General features: G+C 37.1%; 2 protein-coding genes and 1 long non-coding RNA gene across 3 annotated transcripts in view; 2 read left to right on the forward strand and 1 right to left on the reverse strand.

Annotated features, from left to right (window-relative positions):
* Positions 1–728: 728 nt before the first annotated feature.
* Positions 729–3573, reverse strand: LOC137389701 (uncharacterized). Its single transcript, XR_010978078.1, has 3 exons — positions 3433–3573; positions 1705–1839; positions 729–830 (listed from the first exon to the last, which is right to left on the reverse strand). It is a non-coding gene; the product is annotated as an uncharacterized lncRNA (long non-coding RNA).
* A 6963-nt stretch (positions 3574–10536) lies between these two features.
* LOC137389588 (long-chain-fatty-acid--CoA ligase ACSBG2-like) overlaps positions 10537–25544 on the forward strand; it is a 32479-nt gene continuing 17471 nt past the window's right edge. Inside the window, exons 1-4 of the mRNA XM_068075639.1 lie at positions 10537–10600; positions 20746–20814; positions 24544–24587; positions 25169–25330. Coding sequence (XP_067931740.1) covers positions 20777–20814; positions 24544–24587; positions 25169–25330 — 244 coding nt within the window. The 5' untranslated portion in view covers positions 10537–10600; positions 20746–20776. The remainder of the gene's footprint in view (positions 10601–20745; positions 20815–24543; positions 24588–25168; positions 25331–25544) is intronic.
* Positions 11381–13542, forward strand: LOC137390754 (piggyBac transposable element-derived protein 3-like). Its single transcript, XM_068077075.1, has 2 exons — positions 11381–13185; positions 13386–13542. The coding sequence occupies exons 1-2, from the start codon at positions 11381–11383 to the stop codon at positions 13540–13542; spliced, it is 1962 nt and encodes a 653-aa protein (XP_067933176.1).

Below are 25544 nucleotides of genomic sequence, written 5' to 3' on the forward strand. Positions count from 1 at the left end.
GTGTGCTAATGTGGATCATCCTGTGACCCGTATCCAATCTATATCATGCCCTAGCTTCTGAAGTAAACAATAGGATCTGCGAATAAACACTGCATTGTGGATTTTTTGGACCTTTGGCCAACTTGCTGTCTAAGGCCATATAAAAATCGTGTAAACATTAAATTTACAAACAATGCAAACAAAGCATTGCTGTACAGAAACATTGAGTAAGCAATTCTTTACAAGATGGTGGCTATTTCAATGATGTTTGTGTAGCAAAAAAGGTTTCACAAGCTATTTATAGTTTATGTGCCCACAATCAAAAGGTAAATATATAACCACATGTGCCAATATATACCACATATACCAATATATATCACATATACCAATATATACCGCATATACCAATATATATCACATATACCAATATATATCACATATACCAATATATATCACATATACCAATATATATCACATATACCAATATATACCGCATATACTGATATATATCACATATACCAATATATATCACATATACCAATATATACCGCATATACCAATACATGCCACATATACCAATATATATCACATATACCAATACATACCACATATACCAATATATATCACATATACCATTATATACCACATTTACCAATATATACCACATATACCAATATATACCACATATACCAATATATACCACATATACCAATATATACCACATATACCAATAACCAATATACAACTTACACGATGATTAGGATCGTGCCAATGCTAAGTGGAACAATATCGACATCAGCAGGTACTATTGTCCCACCGCATGCTCCAGGGTACTGTACTTGAATGATGTACTAAAATGAGTGAGTTGAAAGTTACAACATACAAATTCGTATACATAATACAATCGGAAGAGAAAAGATGTTGTAACATATAACGAGGAGTCCTCGGGTAAGAATCTTCGGGTAAGAATTTCTGTCATGGAATAGAATACAGAAGTACGCTTTTCATTGAGGATGTTAGCCAATCAGTTTCATGAATCAACCAAGCAAATTACTGGTACAAATAGCATTGGTAAGAGAAGCTAACCCTTGAAAAAAAACTGTAGAGTATCCTACATGTGCATTTTGTGTAGCAATAGCATGATTCTAATGTTCACAATGCGTTTTTTAACTTTTTCAGGGGTTGGCGATGAGCACACTTGCATGTCACGCATAGTTTTTGTTTCACAATGAATCCATTAACTCAAAAAGTATACAAGTTTAAAAAATATATACGGTATATGTAAAACTAAATAATACTGGAGATATTTAAAACAAAAATTACTTGATGCCACTTAAAAGTTAAATCAAAACTATAACAAATAATTGCGCTTCGGTGGTTGTATGCCCCATTTGAGTTGCTGCAATGCCATATTGCTTGTACCAGCTAGCAAGTCAGCCACATACCAGAAATGTTCTTGTATTCCAAACCACATTATATGGCGGAGGAATAAGACCTAAAATTCCCAATTGTACAACTTGTGTACTTTCCTTCATGCTAGAACTAGCCATCGCATTCCATCATGCTCTTCGAATGATAACTTTCTCTAATATTTTTCAATTATTAACTTTATTTTTTGTATATCTATGACTAAAAGCAAGCTAATTATTACAGTAAAATGACAAGTATATGGACAACAGCTAAGCAACATGATGAGCATTTCTTGGGAAAAAGCTTAATATTTACCACTTTTATCACTACCCAAGGCCCACAGATTAGTCCCGCAAGTAAAATGAACTTCCACAGTCACATTCCTGCTTTTGTTAGTGGCTGGGTCCAGTTCTGATCCAGGGAAAAATCGAGCAACAAATCCAGCTTTATCTGCAATACCCCTACGATCATTGTGACCGCTGTCAAGGCTTGATGGCAGCGATATAACTGCCTGGTACATGTATTTTAGTTTCAAGCATAAATAACCACACCAGTGTGAGTAATGAATTACAATTTCTAATATCTAACAGCCAGGTATCTACTATTAAAAGCTACACAAAAAGGAGAGGTAAGTAGGCCCTAACCATTAATGTCATAAAAAGGTTTGCTTTTAAGTAAATCATATTGAGTGAAAGAACAGTAGATATGTACATATATCTCATTGATATGCTAAAACTTGATTAGAAAAGATGGCAGAAGTTTAGAATGGTACAAATTGTTGTTAAAATGAGAACCTTAGGAATCTAATATAAGCAAGTAGTGAGCTCAATCTGAACTTAGAAACGATTCATCTTTGTAAGCCATAGACCATAGAGTGTGTAAGATAGCTCACGAAATTTTGTATAATTTTTTAGTTAAAAACTTCCAAATGAAATACCCTGCTGAAATCTATTAAGAGTTACCAAATCTATGAACAGTAAAAAGTTTAGACAATTAAAGGCAGTCTAAAGTTGGTAGTTAACATGCAGGTCATTCGCAGTTAACATAGTCATAAAACTATATGCCTACACATATACATATCATGAGCTGTGCTAGTGTTCACTCATCTTATGAAGGTACCTTGGAAGACTACGCAGGTCATTATAATGCATTTACAGTGCTAAACCTTGTTCAGGCATAGGTGAGCGATACAATGATTTACAAGTGTTTGCTGAAAAACAGTGCAGCATGTACAATGACTTCTGATAAAGATGCTCAGCTTATTGTGAATTTATTTAATTAAGAGATCATGGCATCTTTGAGTTTTAGAATACCAAAGAATTTGACACTGAAAGCAAAATCAATAAAATTAATAATTTGTTATTAAACTGATACAACCTAAAAGCGTAAATATATTACTTGTGTAGAATTTTTGAGCCAATTTAAGGAAAACATTCCGTGTGTTAAACACGTAGAATGATAAGGAAACTGCTACATACGCGGTAGGAAATGGATATGGTATGTGGCTGAGCGTCTAATGCATAGCTGCTCATTTCATAGTTAAATCAAAATTAGAAGAAATTCAATGGGTGCTTTAAGAAGCATACTTTTCAAAAAAACTTTTCATATTTTTCAAAATTTTCTTGATACAACTAACCTGCCTGAAGCATCCGAGGTGATTTAGGCAGACTACCATTGACCATTTGAACAATTATAAAAATTCATAACTAAGCGCACATGAGTTGTAAAATCTATAGATAGAGGAATCTATAGGTATAAGAATCTATATACATACAACATATATATAAATAACCCTTTGCCACAAGAATGATTCAACTAAAATGCATATACGTAAAGGGTAAAATGGGTATGTCAATAAACAACTGTAGTACTCAATGCGCTCTATGATGGTTAAAACTGTCAAATGAGCATTTGACTTGAAACTTATGCCTCATGCGTGCAAAGGGCATATGTATTTCACATTATTTACCAGACATTTCACTTATAGCTTCCTATAAACGATTTGCCCAATTATACTCAAAGCTGATATACATACATACTTACTATTTTTATATTTAGATAATGGGGTTGGTGTGTAGTCAGCTAGCCCATATAGTGTAGCCTGAGTTGATAGACTCTCACTCATCACGCACACAGAAGAATCGTTGCATGGAGCAGGCAATGAGGACAGTGGTTTACAGAAAGCGATCAGGTAAGTGCAGTTTGTTGACGTTGTTTTCATCAAATCCTTGCAATGCTTACTCGAATGTTGGAGAGTCCAGTATGATGCACTGAGAATAACAGAAATGATTGCATGGCAGGTAGTAGTTTGCTAAGTCAGTTGCATCAAAATATTTATAAATGTTTGCATGGTTGCTAATTAGGGATCCTACTGACCACCATTTAAGACAATGTTACAATGTGAGATAAAACAGGATTGAATAAAACCATGATTGTTATTGGTTATTTCACGTCTTATAATGCCATTATTCAGTAAGAGTATGTGTACAATATCAAGCAGCAGGTTTAACCGTTCAAGCAATTGTTTGTTACAACAGAAATCAAATGTAGCCATTTTGGACAATATATATTAAATCATGTAACATGTTAACCCCGTACTAAAAAATAGACATACTAATGGAAGTAAGTGTAAATGATATGGCATATTAAGCTGAACATACAAGAATATGCTATATAAATAATATAAAAATAACAATATAATACAAATTAGTTGCTCAGTCTTTTAATGAAAGGAAAGTACAAAAATTAACGCTAATGTGTTATCAGGTTTAACTTGGATAGCATGTTTTCTAGGCATTATATATAATGTTTAGAATGGTCAAATGGATTCTCGCATTTTTTGCTGTTGATAGAATCACCACAAAATGCAACAAAAGGTTTCCGTAAATTTGATTGAGTATAAATATTTAAATACCAAAATTTGTTTACAAACAAAATGTTGAGATCCCTGTTCATTCATATGGCCAGCAACTCAAAACTCAAAAAAGCTTTTTCAGTGTAGCTCATGCCACTTCTTGCATCTTGCTTATTTCATTTCGAAGTTATCGGTATGTTTGCTAAAAACAGGATTTGACACCTCAGCTTTAAGATACTATGATGTTTTAACAAGTGAGGAGATTGATACAAAATGCATTGTTGAACAACCCATTGTTGAAACAGCTTTTGTTACAGTTTTACTAAAATAATAGACTTGCTCAAGTTTTTTTTATTTTCATAAAAACTTTCACAAGCATGTCTTTTGAGAATGATTTTATGCAAACTTGGTTTTACTTGTTCGGAATGCTGCCAAAGGTGGCGACTGATCACTTTTTCTCTGATAAAAGCCAAATCTATCGCATACTGCTAAAAATTCTCAATTGTGTCAAATTTTTAATAGTTACATGCATAAAAGCATCGATTGCAAAAAGCTGTTTTAGACATGAAACGTTGTGTGCGTATTAATAAAGTCAGTAGTTGATTGACTTCAAGATGTTTATTTAATTGGTAAACTAATTACAGTCGAAACACTAATGTCAGCACGTGCTAGAAAAAACGTCCGTGCTCAATAGCCAAGTGACCACATCACTTCCGGTCAAGTTAAAAACTAAAAACAAAAACACACAACTCCAATATTGGTAACACAACTAAGTATAACTATTTTGTTCAGTCCATTACATCTCCCTTTTCTCTTTGTGATCTATTCTTCTCTCCAGCTCGTCACCATCTAAAATCATAATCCTTATGCCAGATTGGTTTCTTATGAACTCGCATTGGTTTAGCCTCATGTGACTCGCCTGCAGGCATGGCAGGTACAGTTGGAGCCGCTTGCTCAATATTACAGTTCATGGCTGAAGTATCTTCTGGTTCAATATTTGTGAGTAAGTCATTGGGATTGTCACTAGAGTTTGAAGGTGTATCAGTGATACTGTCTCTCACTCCTAACCCTATGATAGATCTAGTAGGTTTGTCTTTCACCTGTGACTCACGCAGATCTTTGCGATTACGTCTTAACTTAAATGCCCCAGCATCAATCTCATAAGACCTTTCACCCAGGATTTTGGCAATCACCCCTGGTCTCCACCTCCCTTGGGCAGCCTTGTAATAGACCTGTTGGCCTGGTTTGAGCACTGTCTTCAGTGGGCCGGCATGCGAGTCATGGTAATGTTTGTTGGAACTTTTTATAGCACCTAACTTTTCTCTTATGTGTTCCAAAGAATAACCAGTAACTTGATATCGGTCTCTACATACCGGGAGACTGTCTCTTATATATCTGCCCTGCAAAAGCTCAGCCGGGGAGGGTAGACTACTGGCTATAGGGGTATTTCGTAGAGTGGTCAAGCCGGTTAGCCAGCTTGATCCATCTTCTATACATTTCTTCATCATACCTTTCACTGTCCCAATGGCCCGCTCCACCTGACCATTCCCCGAAGGGTGGAGTGGTGAACTTGTATTATGTACTATACCAAGCAAAGAACAGAACCGCTTGAACTCTTGCGAAGAAAACTGAGGACCATTGTCCGACACTATTGACTCAGGCTGGCCAAAATCAGAGAACACTTCACGTAAACACTCAATCACCACAGCACTACCAGTACCAGAGCCTAGCTGTTTCACCACAGGCCATTTTGTAAGATAATCGACCATCATGAGATACGATTTCCCTCCTATTGCAAACAAGTCAACTCCTAATGTCTGAAATGGATAAGCAGGAATAGCAAACGGAATCAATGGTTCCTTTCTTTCATTTCTCTCAACAGACATGCATGGTTCACAAGAACGACATTTCTCTTCCAGCCGATGACGAAGGCCAGGCCAAAAAACTGAATTTGAGGCACGTTGGAGAGTCTTAGTCACCCCTTGGTGGGCACAATGTAATGTATCAACAACTTCACTTTGTAAGGACACTGGTACAACTAGTCGTCTACCATAAAATACTACATCATTCACAATACTTAGGCTATGTCGTAAATTGAAATATCGGAGAGCTCTCGATGCACATGATTTCTTATGACTAGGCCATCCCTCCTGAATATATCTCATGACTACCTGAAGCTCTTCATCAGCTAATGTAGCTTTCTGATATTTGGTCATGACATCAGCGCTACGGATGACTACTGAACAAACTGACAACAGAGGATCTGACCCCAGGTCATCCTCTTGGCTCATTTTTGCTGGACAGGATCGTGAGAGGGTATCTGCTAACACCATCTCTGAACCTGGACAGTATTTGAGTGCAATTGGATACGGCAGCAACTCAAGTCTCATAGCTGCAAGTCGAGGAGACAGTTCATTAATCGGTTTGTTCATCAAGCCTAGAAGTGGAAGATGGTCTGTCTCCACCTCAATAGTTTTTTGCCCAAGACAATAATATTTGAAGCGCTTGCAAGCAAAGAGAGATGCTAACAACTCCTTCTCTATTTGACTATAGCGGCTCTGACAATCTGTCAGCGCTTTGGCTGCGAATTCTATAGGGCGGCCGTCTTGAAGAATGACAGCTCCGAGACTACTCTTAGAGCTGTCCGCTGAAAGATAGACAGGTTTTTCAGGATCATATAGCTTAAGAGTTGGGGCTTCTACTATCAGGTTACGAATGGTTTCAAAAGCCTCAGATTGAGCAGGTCCCCAATAGAATTGAACATTTTTCTTCATTACTTCTCGCAGAGGTAGTGTGTGGTCGGCGAGGTTGGGAATAAATTTAGCTAGATATGTCACAAATCCCAGGAACCGCTGAACTGCCTTCTTGTCCTGAGGTTGAACCATATGCTGTATGGCTTCTACTTTTGAGTGGCACGGGGCAATGCCTTTACCCGAAAGCTCATGTCCTAGGTAACCAACTGATTGTTTCGCAAACACCACTTTGGCTGGATTTAGAGTAAGACCAACCTGTTTGAAACGATCCAACACTTTCCTAAGACGAATATCATGTTCTTCACGAGTGGCAGCATGAATTAAAACATCATCAATGTACACCTCAACACCTTGAAGATCTTCAACTGCATCAGCCATCCTCTGATGAAAAATCTCAGGGGCATTACATATGCCCATTGGTAATCGTTTATAACGAAACTTACCATACGGTGTGAGGAAGCTAGTAAGCATGCTTGACGTCTCTGTCAAGGGAATTTGGTGGAAAGATTGATTTGCATCGAGGGTGGTGAAATACTTAGAGCCAGACACTTTGGAAAATATCTCAGTAGTGGTAGGTATTGCACACTGAGCACGAATAAGATTTTGGTTCAAATTGTGGGGGTCTAGGCACAAGCGGACATCACCGTTGGGTTTGTTAACTATTACTAGAGGAGACATCCACTGTGAGGGGTTTGTGTCTCTTACTATCACACCAAGCTTAACCAACTTATCCAGCTCCCGCTTCAGGGGTTTCCTCAATTTATGCGGTACTAACCTGGATGGTACAGTTTTTGGCTCAGCAGTAGATTTGAGCTCTAACTCTACTGGCTTTCCAAACCTACCAAGTCCTGAAAAAACTATATCATACTCAGCTATAAGTTGCGACAGCTCTGCTGGCATCTCAAGACTATTTGATGTAACCTGATTTACTTTGCTGCCTTTTACTCTGATCAATTGTAACTCATCAATTGCAGGGGCCCCAATCAGAGTTTCATTATCATCATCTGTTACATAAAATTTTACCACGCTTTCTTTCCCACTTGGATCTACCACGGGTAGCTTTACCCTTCCTATGACAGATATATGGCTCCCACCATACCCTGTCAGTTTAGCCTTAGTACGAGTCACACGAGTACATCCAATGCTAAGGAAAGTAGGCTTAGACATAGTACTAACAGCTGCAGCTGTATCTATTCTTGCATTAATAGTTTTACCTTGTATAGTAATTGGAATGACATACCTATCATTTAGACAAGTGGTGTTGCTGACTGCCTGAACATGGAAATAATCATCATCTCCAGAATTAGAGGCCTGGTCATGTTCAAGAGAAATGCTACACTGGTTATAGCCTCTATCCGATTTAGCATGACCTGATTCACATACTCTTTCAAAATGACCCATCCTGCGGCAGTTTTTGCAACGCTTACCATAGGCAGGGCAACGACCACGCACATGACTGCTCCCACAATATCGACAACTATCAATCATTTGACCAGACTTTCGACCACTTGTCCTAGTTTCTACTGATTTTGATTGATGCTGATACTTAGCTGGTGGTGATGTCTTTGGCCTAGTGCTGCTTACTGCCATCACCATGTGGTCGTCCTGCTCCGCTTTCTGATTGGCTAATATTATCTCCTTTGTTCTTAGTTGCTGCTGTATCTGTTGGAGTGTGATATTTGCATTCAGTTGCAATTCACGACTCAGGTCTTTGTCTCTCATGCCTGCTAAAATGCGAGTCCGTATCATATCATCTCTGTGATTTTGGTCCCAGCCAGTGCATTTTGCTGCCATTTCATGTAGGCTACGAATAAACTGATCATTTGACTCCTCTGGAGCTTGCATACGAGAGCCAAAAAGCACTGCATAATGCAGATGATTATCTCTAGGATTGAAATATGTATCAAAAGCTTCCACAGTTCGATCAAATAGGGTTTCATCGGCATCCTCCGCAGGTATATTGTTGTCTTCATCTGCTTCCTGTGGAGGTCGAACTTGTAGGTGTGGAATGATAGACTCAGCCTCCTCACCCATACAATATATTAGCATGTCAACTTGTTGCTGTGCAGGCTTTTCTGATAAACCTGAAGCACTACGATATCGTAAGAACCTGCGCTTGTACTCAGGCCAGGCCTTTTGTGTATTTGAAAAATCTAGTCCCTTCGGTATTTCAAGTCCACCTGGCATCTTGTAGTCTGGAAGTAATTTGTCTGGAGATTGTTTGAATGCAAATCTCAACACTTCAATCGATCACTGTGCACCGGCAGCTTCCAATAGTAGCGATAGGAACCAAATTAACTACAGGATTGTCCAATAGTATATTATACAATCTAATGTCATTGACATTAGATCCTGCCTACGACGCCATAATAAAGTCAGTAGTTGATTGACTTCAAGATGTTTATTTAATTGGTAAACTAATTACAGTCGAAACACTAATGTCAGCACGTGCTAGAAAAAACGTCCGTGCTCAATAGCCAAGTGACCACATCACTTCCGGTCAAGTTAAAAACTAAAAACAAAAACACACAACTCCAATATTGGTAACACAACTAAGTATAACTATTTTGTTCAGTCCATTACACGTATGTGGATCATATGATCCACACACGAATGATCATATGAAATCATACAGCTTGAAAAAGCTTCAATTTCTGGTAAGAGCATATAATTTGCTATAATTTATTTAAAAACATAATGTGCATTCAAATACGCCCTTGATTAAAGTCTGCTCAGATAAATGTAGAACAAATGAGCATCTATATGAGCGAGCAGTTTTTTAGAGCTACCTCGTAAGTGTCTTTGTGTTATAGCCATCAATATTGCAGCCATCATCTGATAAAGCTACAGTTGGGCAAAAAACATAAGCGCACAAAATGAGATAATTTGCTAACACAAACACAACTTTTGGAGGAGACATATTCGTTGAAATATTAGGTAAATGGTCCGAAAGAGGAGTGGCACAGCAAATGTTGGTGACATAGTTTAACTCAATGACAAATAACAAAGATTTGCGAGGACTAAGGTATTCGCCTCGTTCAAAATTTATAGATATTAGGTTAACAAATTAGGTATGAAGTTATTACTACAGTTATTTTTACCAAATCATCGCACGACGCTGTATCCATTTGGTTAATGAATAACTCTCAGGCTATATATTTAGCTAGCGAACCGCGTAACGAGAAAAACCGATAAGATTTAGCCACAGTGACGTCATATCAAAACGGGAGCTCCCGTTGCTGGCTTTTTGCGGTACGTACATGTGGGCACATTTGCTTTGACATCATTTTAATGTCTGCACGAAGTTGTTGTTCATAGAGATTAATCCCTCTCAATGAGATAGAGTTTATTTTTTGTCAAATAGCAGCAGTAAAAAATTACGTATGCGTATTACAAATAATAGTTAATACAACATAGGCATCATAGTGTCGTGTGGGAGATACACGGCACTGACACAACTTGCCGTACATACTCCGAGAGATGAAAAACTTCGTACATGTATTGCTATTGGTCGATCGCCTTGCGGCAAATCCTAGCGTGTTTTGACGGTTAGTTGTCACACTCATTTGTTTATCTTTTCAACGTTGCAACTGCCAGATCGCAGGTAACTATGCCACAAAACACGAAAATTCTTCTTGTATTTCCCTACATCATTCAACTACCTTATATACATTGACTATTTGCTTGTCTCACTTTTGATTACGAGGAGTCAATGTTATTGATGTAGGGTTGATGTAGTGCTGATTTTAGTGTTTTCAAACATGAACTGCATAATCTGCCACATAGTTTGTTTCGTAATTAGATGGGGGAGGTGTATGGAAAAGCAGGAGTACTTTTATTTTTTGCCTAATATAGCCACCAAAATATTATTCTAGTTTTTGTTTTTAACCCTTTCTTGCATGACGTCCTCATATGAGGACAAAATACTACATCCAATTTTTAAACTTAAAAATTAGAAGTTGTTTTTCCTTGTATCATTCAATCAATATTCTACAAATTGTTCTCTCCTGTTGTACTGTTATTGAGGTCATAAGAAGTAGGTCAAGGTCTGGAGGGAAATCTAAAGTCAGGCAGCTGTGCAAAAGGTGAGTTTGCTAATTATCAGTGATTCTTTTGCTATTTCTTCAGTTCCTCTTCTTATTAGAAAAGTGTCTTTTTTTTCTGAGCTTGATCAGTCTTTCAGGTAAATGATTGAAACATAACAATGTTGTTCACAAGCTTGTAAAACTTTCAAAGTGGCTTAAATGAATTGTCCTCATTTGAGGACATCATGCAATAACTGAATGAAAATTCCATTATGCATAAATTCTTCACTAGAAATTTTGTTGATAATAACACTGTCTACATTGTTTTAGTCTTGCTGAAGTTTCTGCATCTCTCAACTATGAGTAGTCAGCGCTCCAGAAAAGCAGCCTCTGAGGCACTGCAGGCTATTTTATGCTCAGACTCTGAAGATGGCTACATTTCATCATCAGGTGACTGCAGTGATTTTGACGCAGACTACAATGTGAATGCTCCAGAGAAACAGGTTAGCGATGACTCTGACTGGGAATACTCCGCAAACACTTTTAGTTTGAGCAGTGAAAAATTCTATGGCAACAGCAGTTTGAGTTCTGTCTGTTCTCTGCCTTCTCAACCTTCTACTTCAGCCGTCGCAACAACTCCTTTGCCACAGAAGAGAAGAAAAGTGGCCGTTGGGTCGACTTCTGGTTCTTCAGCATCTACTTCAGCTGCAGCTTTACAGGAGCAAATGTGTAAGACACCACCAGTTGCTAACTCTACACCTTCAACATTTGGTCGAAACGAAGCAATACCATCAACCATTATCAAAGCATCAACTAGTTGGACAATCAACAATGACAACGACTATGCGCATAACGAACCTGTCTTCACTGGTAAACGTCAAGTAAACCTTGCAAATACTGAAACACCAGTCAATATATTCAAGCATTTTTTTGACAATGACTTGCTAGATGACATTGTGTATAACACAAATCTGTACGCCTCGCAGGTAAACATCAACTCTGCATTCAATCTTACAAGAGGGGAACTTATGGTTTTTTTGGGGATAAACATTGTGATCACCTACATAAGATATCCAAGACTACGGATGTATTGGTCCAGCAACCAAGGAACTCGATGTGGATTGATTGCTGATGCAATGAGTGTCAATAGATTTGAAGCCATACGCCGTCACCTTCACTTTGTAGATAATGAAAAGCATGATGCAAACTCTACTGATAAAGTATGGAAGCTGCGCCCTGTGATGGAAGCTCTTCGGAAAAAGTTTCTTACAAGTGTAGATGCTGAAGAATGTCATAGTATTGATGAGCAGATGGTTCCTTTCACTGGCCAGAGTGGTCTAAAGCAATATATCAAGAGTAAACCAACGAAATGGGGTTACAAAATATGGGTGAGATCAGGTGTGTCAGGCTACGTTTATGACTTTGAATTGTATCAAGGAGCAAGCGGTAATAGACCTGAAAAAGTCCTAGGACTGAGCCCAGATGTTGTGATGCGGTTATCAGACCGTTTGACTGGCAAGAACCATAAGGTTTACTTTGACAACTTGTTTACAACGCTGGAGCTGTTGACCGAGCTAAAGAAGAAGAAGATATATGCTGTTGGTACTCTCCGCAAAAACTGGCTATGCGGCGCAGATGAGGTTTTGATTTGTGATAAAGGTATGAGAACAAGAGGAAGTGCTACCTATGCTACCAACAAAGAAAACATCACCATTGTGAAGTGGAATGATAACAATTTTGTCTATACTGCAAGCACATTTGTTGGCATGCAACCAACCAGCGTAGTACAACGATGGGACAAAAAAGCAAAGAAGCATGTAGATGTTATCAGGCCTCGTGCTATTGAAGTCTATAACAAACATATGGGAGGAGTAGATTTAACAGATTTTCTGATTTCATGTTACAGGCACAGCCTGAAGCACAAGCGTTGGTATTTACGTCTGTTTTTTCACTTTGTAAATGTCACAATTGTGAATGGATGGCTGATCCATCGCTGGGAACATGGAGACAGCGTTGACTTGCTTGAGTTCCGCAGCTCTGTGGCACAAGCGCTAATTACACAAGGCTGGACAATGTCAAATCAAAGAAAAGGGAGGCCATCAAGCTCATATGTACACCCTCCTTGTCTAACAAACATCAGAACGAGGGTACCAGATGAGATCAGGTAAGCAAAGTGATCATTATGAAATTTTCAATTACTGAATAGTCTTGAGTTTACTAATAATTTTAGTAAAAGTAATAGTTTACTCATTTATTTTAAAATTTTTACTTGTAAAAATGTTTATTTAGTCAACATGTACATATTGCTATAATCCTACACTTTAAAAGCTCACAATTTTCACATCACTGGTTGAATCACTTTAGATACAACCTTGATGCTGGACACTGGCCAGAAAAGTCAGCTATGAAATATGCAAGCCGATGTGTTGCTTCAACCTGCCACAGCAAAACAAGATACTTGTGCAGAATTTGCAAAAAAGCTCTCTGCCCAGAATGCTTTGGAGCATATCATACCAAGTGACTTTGTCTGATTACAGCCTATAATGCAACCAACCAACTGTTGTTTGTCCTCATATGAGGACAAAGCGCATTGTTTCATAAATGCATGGCGTCCCCATATGAGGACATTAATTTTTACATATGTATAAGATGGGGTGGAAGTAAAATAATAAATGTTCTGTGTATTTTGTGTGTAAATGTGCAGGTTTTGCTTGCTTATTCTCCTCTAGCTCAATGGCAACTATATTCATGCAAGAAAGGGTTAAACAAACATTTAATTGTGTTCAAACTTCAAATCATCAAAACTGCTTTGAAGTTGCCATCTGTTCAGGTCTATCTATCTATCTCTGTAAAATATCTCAAGTGGCCGCTAGGCCTGTAGAAATAAAATGGTGCATTAGGCATAAAAATAAGATCACAAGTAAGCATAGACTTATTTATCTAAGTCTGAAGGATAAAAGTATAAGATCGCTTGGTCTAGTTATAAGAGAATCAGATGTTAAAATTTCATCGCACGGTTAAAAAAAGAGTGTTTCATTGCACTTGTATTGATTGTGTGTCTGATATTGGAGCCTCGAGTAAAATAGGATGAGTTCTTAATTACAAATCTATTAAAATCGACCATTAGGTCTTGGCTTAAAATTTTTTGCAGTGTGCTTTCGTCCTTGATGCGTCTTCTCTCTGCAAGTGTTTGCCATCCCATTTTCACCATTTCTGATGATATACTATCAAATTTTCCTAAATTGTTGGCCCACCTAAAAGCTTTTCGGTTAATGGATTCTAAATCTTGTATACTATAATCAAAATGTGGACTCCAGATTTCCGAAGCGTACTCTAGCAGTGGACGACACACACTATAGTATGCTGTCCTTTTGACATTAGGAGATGTTTTCTTAAGGGTCCGCATAAGCATAAAAAGAGTGCCGTTAGCCTTACGTATGATGCGATTTATGTGTTCATTAAAATTGAGGGTGCTAGAAACAAGTATACCCAAGTATAAAAAGGATTGCGAGGATATAAGAGATGTACCGCAATAGTTGTATATATGTGAAAATCTAACTGGTTCCACAGATGTAGATGTGCATTTATTAGCATTAAATCTCAACTGCCACGACTCAGCCCATGCAGCCACTCTGCACAGTTGGTCCTGAAGCAGAAGGCTGTCGGACGCACATTCTATTGGTCTAAAAAGTATGGCATCATCCGCAAATAAACGTATGGATGTCTTTGGACAGTTCAGAGACTCTGGAAGGTCATTGATATATAAAAGAAAAAGCAAGGGTCCAAGCACCGACCCCTGGGGCACACCTGATGTTACCTGGGTAGGTGGAGATGTTTTACCGTTAACTATGACACAGAATGTGCGGTCCAGGAGCCAGTGCTGTATCCAAGTCACTACATTTGCATTTAGGCCATAACTTCTAAGTTTGTGGATCAATTTGTCATGCGAAACTGTATCAAACGCTTTACTAAAATCCAAAACAAGTACATCCACTTGAGTGTTAAGATTATTAAAATTTGCCAAGTCTGATATGGTGTGTATAAGTTGAGATTCAAGGTATTCTTTCAGGTAAGTTGAAAGCAAGGTAAGTTGAAAGTAAGGTAAGTTGAAAGCAAGGTATTTCTAAATTTTCAGTGATTTTACTTGTTCGAATCTTTTCTCACTTTACGGACGGCATGACACCTTTTTAGCTTATGGTCAGCCTTTTGTCACTAAGAGCGTGCAGTATTGGTCTTTTGAGCTCATTTAAAAGTTTTTTGTTGTTGAACGCAATAGGAATATTGAAGTAGCTGGAAGTCTCAATATTGATCTCAACAGAGGCTAGACGTCCATGCTAAGCAAAAGTTTAAAAATTTGGTTGCGAATTCTAAACGTAAACTTTGTAGGCTGACTGACACGTGTTAACATATCACATAGTTGTAAGAAAACTTTGTGTTGTATTATACTTTTGTTTTTTATACTTTTATACATATTTCAACCAAAGTTGGATTATAGTATCTTGCACTACGCATTTTACTAAATGCAAACTTGCTACTTTCTTGTTTCTAGTTATTGTCAACTGCTTGACAATAAGCTAAGGTGGCCAATTTCATTTATGTTTTATATTTATATATATGTGGTTCTAACTTTTTTGAAAGTTTAAATTACTGTTTCAAATTTTAAGGTTTCTTGTCTGGTACTAAGGTTGGCTGCCTTCCAATCACTTATATGATTCATTTACACTTATCAATCTAATTGCCTATCAGCTGTGTGGGAGTACAAACAAGGACAAGTAAACATTTGTTAACTCGCTTTGCAGCCTGGTCTCAGCCAGCCTTCAGTGGAGCTTAAACGGTTCTTATATAGTGATAAAAGACATGCTCATGGCCTTAGTCTATAGCTATTACCACTAATAGCATGGCATGTTTGACCTATGAGTTGACAAAGGTCGCGTCAGTCCATAGGATCGTACCATCTAATCTATTGTAATCAAGTGGTTTCAAAAGTCCATCATAGATTATCAACGGCATTCTGGCTACTGACCTGCTTGTTTAAGCATGCTTCAAAAAATACAGTTTTTGTCAAGTCTGATAGAATTTTATTCCAATATAGCATGTGGTATGACCCCTTTAACCCTTTCCAGCACAAGAAAACTGAAAATTATTTCATTGAACTGCTTTCGAAAAGAGCTAATTTGAATTATGAGTAGAAACTGAATAGCGAGAGCATCTTTATATTCAGATTTAGACCAGAAATAAAGGAGTTGCTTCTCACTGTCTGACTTTTTGCTGGTGCATTAAAATTCTGCCAACTACTACTTGTGCGATCACTCCTGCAATATTTCATAATCATAAAAGGCAAAATGTGACAATCGGATTGTTTTCGTGTTTTCTGTGTACTTAAAAATTAAGGATTCTGCTTTTTTTTGTTTCTGCAGTATTTATTTTATTTTGCAAATTTAATAAAAACCAAATTCAAAATTGAGTAGCAATAAATTCCGTGTACTTATTCTATTGTACAAAACTATATATATATAAATATATATATATATATATATATATATATATATATATATATATATATATATATAGACCTACGCCCTGATGGTGAGGAAATTGACTGGCACACGAAACCTCTTCATGGTGCTTACCACCAACAAATATCTAAGGTTGGCGATCTTCACCAGACATATATGTGGCTGAACAAAGGAAACCTAACGGCCAATACAGAGTCGCTAATCATGGCAGCCCAGGAGCAAGTGCTCCCAACAAGGCAACTCCAAACGAAAATCTATCACACTAGAGACGATCCTAGATGCAGACTGTGCAAAGATGCACCTGAGACCATCCAACACATCATCAGTGGATGCAGACAGCTAGCAGGGAACGCATACACTGAGCGGCATAATCATGTCGCAGGTGTTGTGTATAGAAGTCTCTGTGATGAGTATGGCCTTAATAAACCACAACACTGGTGGGAAGCTCCTGGTAAGGTGAATGAAAATGACCGCGCTAAGATCCTCTGGGACTTCTACATCCAAACTGACAAGCATGTCCTAGCAAACCAACCAGATATAGTGGTGGTAGACAAGGAGAACAAGAGGGCTACTATAATAGATATAGCAGTACCCAATGACTACAATATAGCCAGCAAAGAAAAAGAAAAGGTAGAAAAATATCTCCCTCTTGGAGAAGAAATTGAAAAATGCTGGAATGTAAGAACAACCGTAATCCCAGTAGTCATTGGGGCACTGGGCGCAATAACACCGGCGCATAAAATGTGGCTTGCCCAAATACCAACAACAATCAACTCAGGTGAGTTGCAGAAAAGTGCGCTATTGGGAACAGCTAAGATCTTGAGACGAGTGCTCAAACTCCCAGGTCTCTGGTAGGAGACCCGAGTTAGAGCAGAATTTACCACCCATACGGGGTACCCGGGGTGAGGAAACAATTTTATATATAATACAATGTGTGAGGATAGATGTAGCAATTAATACGAACAACAGATTGAGTTTCATAACAATGCATGCTTAAACCATAACTGTCACGAACAACTTTTATCGTAATTACTAGGCAAATCAGACACGCTGATTCCGATTTTGTACTCAAAATAAAGATTAGTCCACTAACCTTTAAAGTCATTTAGGCTTTTTTAAAGCGTTTCAATGTCCGTTTCGAAAACAACATAATCGGCATTACAAGCTCCGCCCATAAATATGTGACGAAACCTAGCTTTTTCAGAAATGGAAGTTCGGAATGTTTAGTCCGATTTAAAATAATAGAGATGGGCGTCTAAAAACCCATTATTATCTAAATCCAGTCTGTAAAATAATTTCAGTTTTTTATGAAAGGGATATAAACTATTTAAAATTGCTCGCAGCTTGCTACATGACGTTTAAATGGGCTGGATGCCGAGAAAAATTAGCTCAAAAAGCGCGGTTTTATCACAAGCTAGCGTTGTTATCGCGCTTTTTAAATATGCAATGCTAAATAGCTTATCTACCTTTCTGAAAAGACTGGTATTATTTTTAAGGCTGAATTTAGATATTAATGGATTTTAAAACACCCATCTCTATTATTCTAAATCGGTCTAAACATACCTACGTAACTGCTGTTCCTAAAAAGCTAGGTTACGTCACGTATTTATGGGCGGAGCTTGTTATGCCGATCGTGTTGTTTTCGAGACCGATATTAAAACGCTATAAAAAATCCTTCATTACTCTGAAAGTTAGTGGCCTAATCTTTATTTTGATTACAAAATCGGAATCAGCGTGTCTGATTTACCTAGTAAATACGATAAAAGTTGTTCGTGACAGTTATGGTTTAAGGCAATGAATTAAGTTCAGCCAGAAACCAGCTATGTACTCTTGATTAATATTAAACTGTTGTAAAATGATTTTATATATATAATACAATGTGTGAGGATAGATGTAGCAGTTAATACGAACAACAGATTGAGTTTCTTAACAATGCATGCCTAAGGCAATGAATTGAGTTCAGCCAGAAACCAGCTATGTACTCTTGATTAATATTAAACTGTCATAAAATGATTTAAAAAAAAACTAGATATACATATTAATAACGCATTACCGTTTGTATCAAGCTTTTCAATTTAGTTAGCTGCAACTATGATCCAAGTTTGTTTTATGACATTAGCTAATATTCATGCTCAAGCATGCCAAACAAATGAAACATATTTAATTAGGGAACTATTTCACTGACTGCTGCTGTTACAATGTTGCCAGTTATCAATGAAATTGTGGTAGTTTTAGTAGGTATTTTGAGTTGTACTAGCAAACACTATTAGCGTCTAGGGGGGGGGGTTGGTTGATAGCCTGATCTAACAGTTTACTGTGGGCACATTTCAGCAAGCCCTGAGCCTAATATGGGTATTTAAGCAAGAAGAAATACTTGAACATAGAAAATTTCTTGTGTTCCATCTTTTTTATTTTTTTTGATTGCCCGCACTTGCTTTATTGTATTGTATCAAGATTCAGGCCCATTCAACCAACTCTCATGCTGTACATGGTAAAATTTTCTTGATTGTCAAATTTATTTTGCTAAATGATGTCAGGCTATACCCTTTCTGTGCATTTAATCTACCGCTTCTTCCAGTTCTCCAGACTAGAGTTTTGGATAAATTGTAGTGGTTTAAGCATGGTTGCTAATTCTTTCCGCTCTGATTAGCACGCTCCTTACTTCTCTTGTCCTATTGTCTCCTGTTCAAGGTCCCAAAATTACGCTTTGATTTTGGTTAACTTTGAAAAGCAATCCGCTAATGTAAAATTAAAAATGTTTAATGCCTAGGTTTTACTATTTGGGCTTAGTGATTCTTACATGGTTTAACTAGGATAACAAAAAGTTTACCTATGTCAACAAAACTATTCCTTTGTAAGAATCTGGAATAAGGTTTCAATAACACTCTTAGTATGATGTTCCATACTAAGAGCTATTTAGCATATTTTTGCAAAAATAATGATAAACTTTTAGCCGCATGCTTAAAAAGCTTTTTAGCTTCAAAATAATAGTACAGAATCCATCTTAATTGTAAATCGTTTTTCACATACGTCGATGATCAAGACCTCGTTAAACAAGGAGCTACTATTAGCCGGATACTGTTATTAATTATTTTTATGTTGTTGCATTCAAAGTTCTAAGGAGAAAACCGCAAAGTTTTGGCGTTAATAAACAGACTTCGATACGAGCAGAAGCAACGAAAGAAGTAATTATTACTGATGAAACCGAGTCATTATTAATGCAATTCTGTGGACACTTTTCTACTGATCACTTGCTATTATGGGTTTGTAAAGATCGAAGAACAGCAAAGTGGCGGTCAAATAGAGGTGGCATTCAATTAAATGGTGGCTCTCTATTTTTCAACTTTTTTTCTATAGCAGCGCTCAAATAGATGGGCATTCAAAAGAAGGTGGCATTCAAATACAGGTTGTTTGTTTTTTTGCAATCAAGTTACTTTTGCTAATTCTTTCAGTGATTAGAATTTAAGTTTTCAGCTGATTATTCAAAATGTAAATTTGATAAATAAATAATGATTTGTTAAATTGCCAGAGGAAGAGACCATCTTATAACCTAAAAGGTAGTGACTCACACCACTTTGTGTCACATGCAGCTAGCCACCTATGGCTTTTTCATGCCAGATAACTAACTGAGGCTCCAAGAGAATTCTTATGACTGACAGTTTTGCATGAGCGGTACATGTAACAATCATCGGCGGTGAATATCAACTGATAACTGAGAAATAAGAATTAGATTAAACTAGATGTCTTTTCTATTCTTGAAAGATTTTAGATTTAAAGGCCGATTTATTTTAGTGATTTAGCAGTTCTGTGTGATACACTAACACAGCACTAAGCTTTTGAATTCAATAGAATTCAAAGCTCTTGAGCTTTGTTTGCAAATTTCATAGGATAGTTTTCATCTATTCTAAAGAATAAATAAATTCGAAATGCTTTCGCATGGTTTATGAGTTTGCATGGTTATGCAGTTACTGATAATTCAAGCCTGACAACTGTAATGTTGATGCTTTTTCTTATGAGTATTCGTAACATTTTGTGAGTAATTGTACCCCCACCCCAGTTTGTACAGCCCTACAATGTTTGTGTGAGCCCTTTTTACTATTTGACTCATCTTTGCTTGTCCAAAGCATTTTATTTTGCACAACGATTGGTTTAGGTAGATTGAATTTTGTCTCCATTGCCTTACGCACATTTCATTTTTGGTTGGACAGACATTTTGGAGACCCGCTAGAAAGAGGCAAGATGACTGACAGCGCAGCCAAAGTTCAGGATGTCAATATGTGAGTTTTTAACTGGGTGTTTCACCTTTGGTTTTGAGCTAATATTTACTGCTTTTTCATACTGTCTCTTCTTGATTTACATCTGAATCTGATTTAAAAAAACTTCATCCAACATCTTGAATCAAGTAGTTTTGTAGGTAGTTTAATGCATTAGTTCATTTTTTACTTCTTTGTAGAAACATTTGTAGGTATACAATGTTGTTTTTTACAAAACCAATTTTCTGTTAGCTGATTTCTCTTTTTCATTATGCCTTTAGCTTGCGTTACCATTATTCAATTGGCAACTAACATTCTTTGTTCTCTATCCTTTTACTCCGCGTTGCAGCCCGCTAATGTTTGTGCCTATTGGCTCACAAAATTACTTGTTGCTGTTGTGCAGTTACGTTGAACTCTTTCAGTTAGTTCTTTACTCATTCAGCTGTCACGAGGCTAGCCAGTCAGCAGCAATATGAGAGGGTGAGTTTCCTAGGGAATTCAAACTTTGGTGTCACACTAGCCAGGGATTGTTTGGTTATAACATGAACAGCGTAAAATAAAGACTGGTTTTCCTAAAGTTTAAAGAAAAAACGACTTGGGCAAAGAATGTTGGTATATTATATATGTATATATACATCGATTGCCTTGAAATATTTATTTTTCCTACATTTTTATGCAATGCGTACTGAGTCATCGGTGTCATTTAACAAGGGTTAAAATATTTGCCGCTTTGCTTACAATAGAAGATTTTTGTGGTTGTTTGTGAGAATTCCTCAGTTACTCAACCTAGAATGATCACCAATAACCATTTTAACCAGCATCCGTTATCCAATCCACAGTTGCTCTGGAACCAGCATAATCAGAACTTGCAAGCCATATTCCATGACAACACTAGTTTTTTTTTATCATTTTTTGAATTCAGATTTAATGCAATTTAAGTAATTGCTGCCACCTGAAGTTATTTTTGTCAGCTTTTTCGTTTCAGATGTTCTTTCCACTTTCGTTAGCTGTTAGTTTTATGCCAGATAGGAGTCTTCTTTTACAAACATGAAATTATGGTCTGCTAGTCTTTGTCACTCCGATGTCTGGAGTTGCACAGTTGCATTCAGTTTTTTTAATAGAAGAGAGAAACCATTATTGGCAAGATTTGGTAGCCTCTTAGCTGCCAAGGCAGACTGCAAACTTTCACCAATAGTCCAGTGCACATGGCTTAATAAAGCATAGTTTTTTTGCTGTTTCTTTATGCATACAATTTATCTGCAATATCTAAAGGTGCCATAAACCCTGCAGAAGTCTAGTTATCACTGTGAACAAGAAATAGTACACGGTCACCAATGATAAAGCTGAAAGACATTTCATCATCTCATCGGAAGTTTATTAAATTGGCTTTAACCCAATAGTTTTGCTTACCTTTAGTAATCACGCTAACGCGGTAAAAACAGATTACGCACATTGGTATTGTATTTATTATAACCAAGTTTAAGGTTCAGAAAATATTTTAAAAGGTTTCGGTTATGTATAAGCTGTTTGTAATGACAGTAATATTTGCTTATCATGCAAGAATGAACTCATTCAATTCGCAGACATTAGCTCTAGACAAACATTTGAACTGCTGCCAAAGTTACAGGTAACGCTCAGAGGCTAGTTAAGTTTTAAAGGAACCAGCTTATGTGAATGACATGAGGAATTAATTCTTAAACTACAGTTTAGTTATTTTGCGTAGATTTTTAGTTACCTTGATTTCTATCACAGCATCACTTATGGTATTTCTTGTTGCTATTGAAAATGCAGATGAAAAATGATGCAACCAAAGATGGCAAACAGTAGTCGTTGACAAGACTGTCTCAAATCAAAAGAACAACGATGACCAGTAATATTTTTCACATAGAATAGTATCCCACTACTGATGCTATCATTTTGCGAGTGCCAGATTGCCGGTGTGCTCAACGGGTGTGTAAAAAATATTCTTGCTTGGCACGCTCAGTAACAACAGCAACAATCCAGAGAACCTTTGCGTGTTCCATGTTATAGCAGTATTTTTTCTGCTACAAAATTGATTATAGCTCAACCCATATAATTGGACTATGAACCCCAAGGTTTGCTTTTCTGTTTTTTAAAAGCTAGTGAGAAAATTATTACATTAAATGAGAAACCCAGACATCTGAAACTTGCTAGATTTCACTTACCCAGATTTTCTTTGATCATTTCAATAAAAACACCAGTATTTTATAGTTAAACCATAACTGTCACGAACAACTTTTATCGTATTTTCTAGGTAAATCAGACACGCTGATTCCGATTTTGTACTCAAAATAAAGATTAGTCCACTAACCTTCAAAGTCATTTAGGCTTTTTTAAAGCGTTTCAATATCCGTTTCAAAAACAACACGATCGGCATTACAAGCTCCGCCCATAAATATGTGACGAAACCTAGCTTTTTCAGAAACGGAAGTTGGGAATGTTTAGTCCGATTTAGAATAATAGAGATGGGTGTCTTAAAACCCATTATTATCTAAATCCAGCCTGTAAAATAGTTTCAGTTTTTTATGAAAGGGATATAAACTATTTAAAATTGCTCGCAGCTTGTTACATGACGTTTAAATGGGCTGGACGACGAGAAAAATCAGCTCAAAAAGCGCGGTTTTATCACGAGCTAGCGTTGTTATTGCGCTTTTTAAATATGCAATGCTAAATAGCTTATCTACCTTTCAGAAAAGACTGATATTATTTTTAAGGCTGAATCTAGATATTAATGAATTTTAAAACACCCATCTCTATTATTCTAAATCGGTCTAAACATCCCTACGTAACTTCTGTTCCTAAAAAGCTAGGTTACGTCAAGTATTTATGGGCGGAGCTTGTTATGGCGATCGTGTTGTTTTCGAGACCGATATTAAAACGCTATAAAAAGTTCTTCATTACTCTGAAAGTTAGTGGCCTAATCTTTATTTTGATTACAAAATCGGAATCAGCATGTCTGACTTACCTAGTAAATATGATAAAAGTTGTTCGTGGCAGTTATGGTTTAAGGTTTTTTGCATCAAATGCTACTGGAATTGCGCTCTAAAGGCTCAACTGTTCTATAATGCATTTGGTAACACTTATATGGCTAACATGACAGGTTTAGTAACACTTATATATGGTTAACATGACAGGTTTAGTAACACTTATATGGCTGACATGACAGGTTTAGTAACACTTATATATGGTTAACATGACAGGTTTAGTAACACTTATATGGCTAACATGATAGGTTTAGTAACACTTATAAGGCTAACAAGACAGGTTTAGTAACACTTATATGGCTAACATGACAGGTTTAGTAACACTTATATGGCTAACATGACAGGTTTAGTAACACTTATATGGCTAACATGACAGGTTTAGTAACACTTATATGGCTAACATGACAGGTTTAGTAACACTTATATGGCTAACATGACATGTTTAGTAACACTTATATGGCTAACATGGCAGGTTTAGTAACACTTATATGGCTAACATGACAAATTTAGTAACACTTATATGGCTAACATGACAGGTTTAGTAACACTTATATGGCTAGCATGACAGGTTTAGTAACACTTATATGGATAACATGACAGTTTTTTACAAGTCTTGTTACATTTCATCAAGTTATTTATTAAATTAGACTGTTGAGGACTTCCCTGATTGTTGGCAGCATCCAGTCAGTTGCATTGTCAGAACGAGTCTCTTTTCTTCCGTTCTTGTTAATGTGATGCATTATTGCAGTGGTGAAGTTGACAATGCAGCAGATGGCTTGAAGACATCGGAGGGTAAGTTGAGACCGTCAAGTGTGTGCTACTAAATTGTCCTCTGCATAGGAGTAGCTGGACTCACTGCTGTTTGTCTAACATTTACTCTTGTTTTGTTGTTATTATGTTCGCTGATATTGTTTGATATTTGCTGTTGTGTTTTTTTGTGTGAGTATCGTCATTTTATGCGTGTTCTATTTTGTTCTCAGCATGGCCTAAGGGAACTCTGTTTGGTATAAGCTTTCTGCGCTTCCTACCTCTCACATTTTGGCTCGTGCTGTTTTGATCTTCTGCTAGATTTGCCCACCAATTCAGCTTGCTAGAACTGTTAGTTGCCAAAACCTGCATATATTTGTTAGTAAATCGGTGTAGAGGTTGAGTAGTGTTGCCACAGCTGAATATTCTCTGTTTATAATAGTTACATGTAGTTTGTAACAGTGAGCTATGTTCAGAATGATGCCTAGTGACTACAATGCGATGAAATATTCACCGTTGGGCTGATTAACCCTTTTTATGAGATGCATTAAATTGCTATTGGATCTACTTCAAGGTGAGACACACGTACCTTGAAAATAATTAAATGTTTTACCCGACCTTTGAAGGTGGAGACAAAATATGCGAGAGTACTCAACCGATCACTTGGACCGCCGATGAAGCCGTCAAGCTGAGGTTTGGAGAGAAAGGCTCGGAGGCTATGCCCGCTATGACTGTCATGTCCATGGTCAAGTCAACAGTCAATAGATACCCTAATCAAAATGCCCTTGGTATGTTATAACAGAAAGAAATGAGCAGCATTTTATCATACTTTGCCTCATGTCGACTCGTGTTATTTGGTTTTATAAACAGTTTTATTGCTGCCACTTTCCTAGTCATCATATCAAACATTTTATATCATCAACAGCTGTCACAGCAATGCCACGCTTCTCTAAGAAGTTAGGAGCTTCACTAAGAAGTTAAGACCGGTGATATTCTCATCCA

The sequence above is a fragment of the Watersipora subatra genome, chromosome 3, assembly GCF_963576615.1.
Source record: "Watersipora subatra chromosome 3, tzWatSuba1.1, whole genome shotgun sequence".
NCBI lineage: Eukaryota > Metazoa > Bryozoa > Gymnolaemata > Cheilostomatida > Watersiporidae > Watersipora > Watersipora subatra.

What these genes read in the sequence shown, in the direction of transcription:
- LOC137390754 (XM_068077075.1), top strand. Translation starts at nt 11,381, where the DNA reads ATGAGTAGTCAGCGCTCCAGAAAAGCAGCCTCTGAGGCACTGCAGGCT. An exon ending in AGGGTACCAGATGAGATCAG is followed by an intron (nt 13,186 to 13,385) that starts GTAAGCAAAGTG and finishes GAATCACTTTAG; the next exon opens with ATACAACCTTGATGCTGGAC.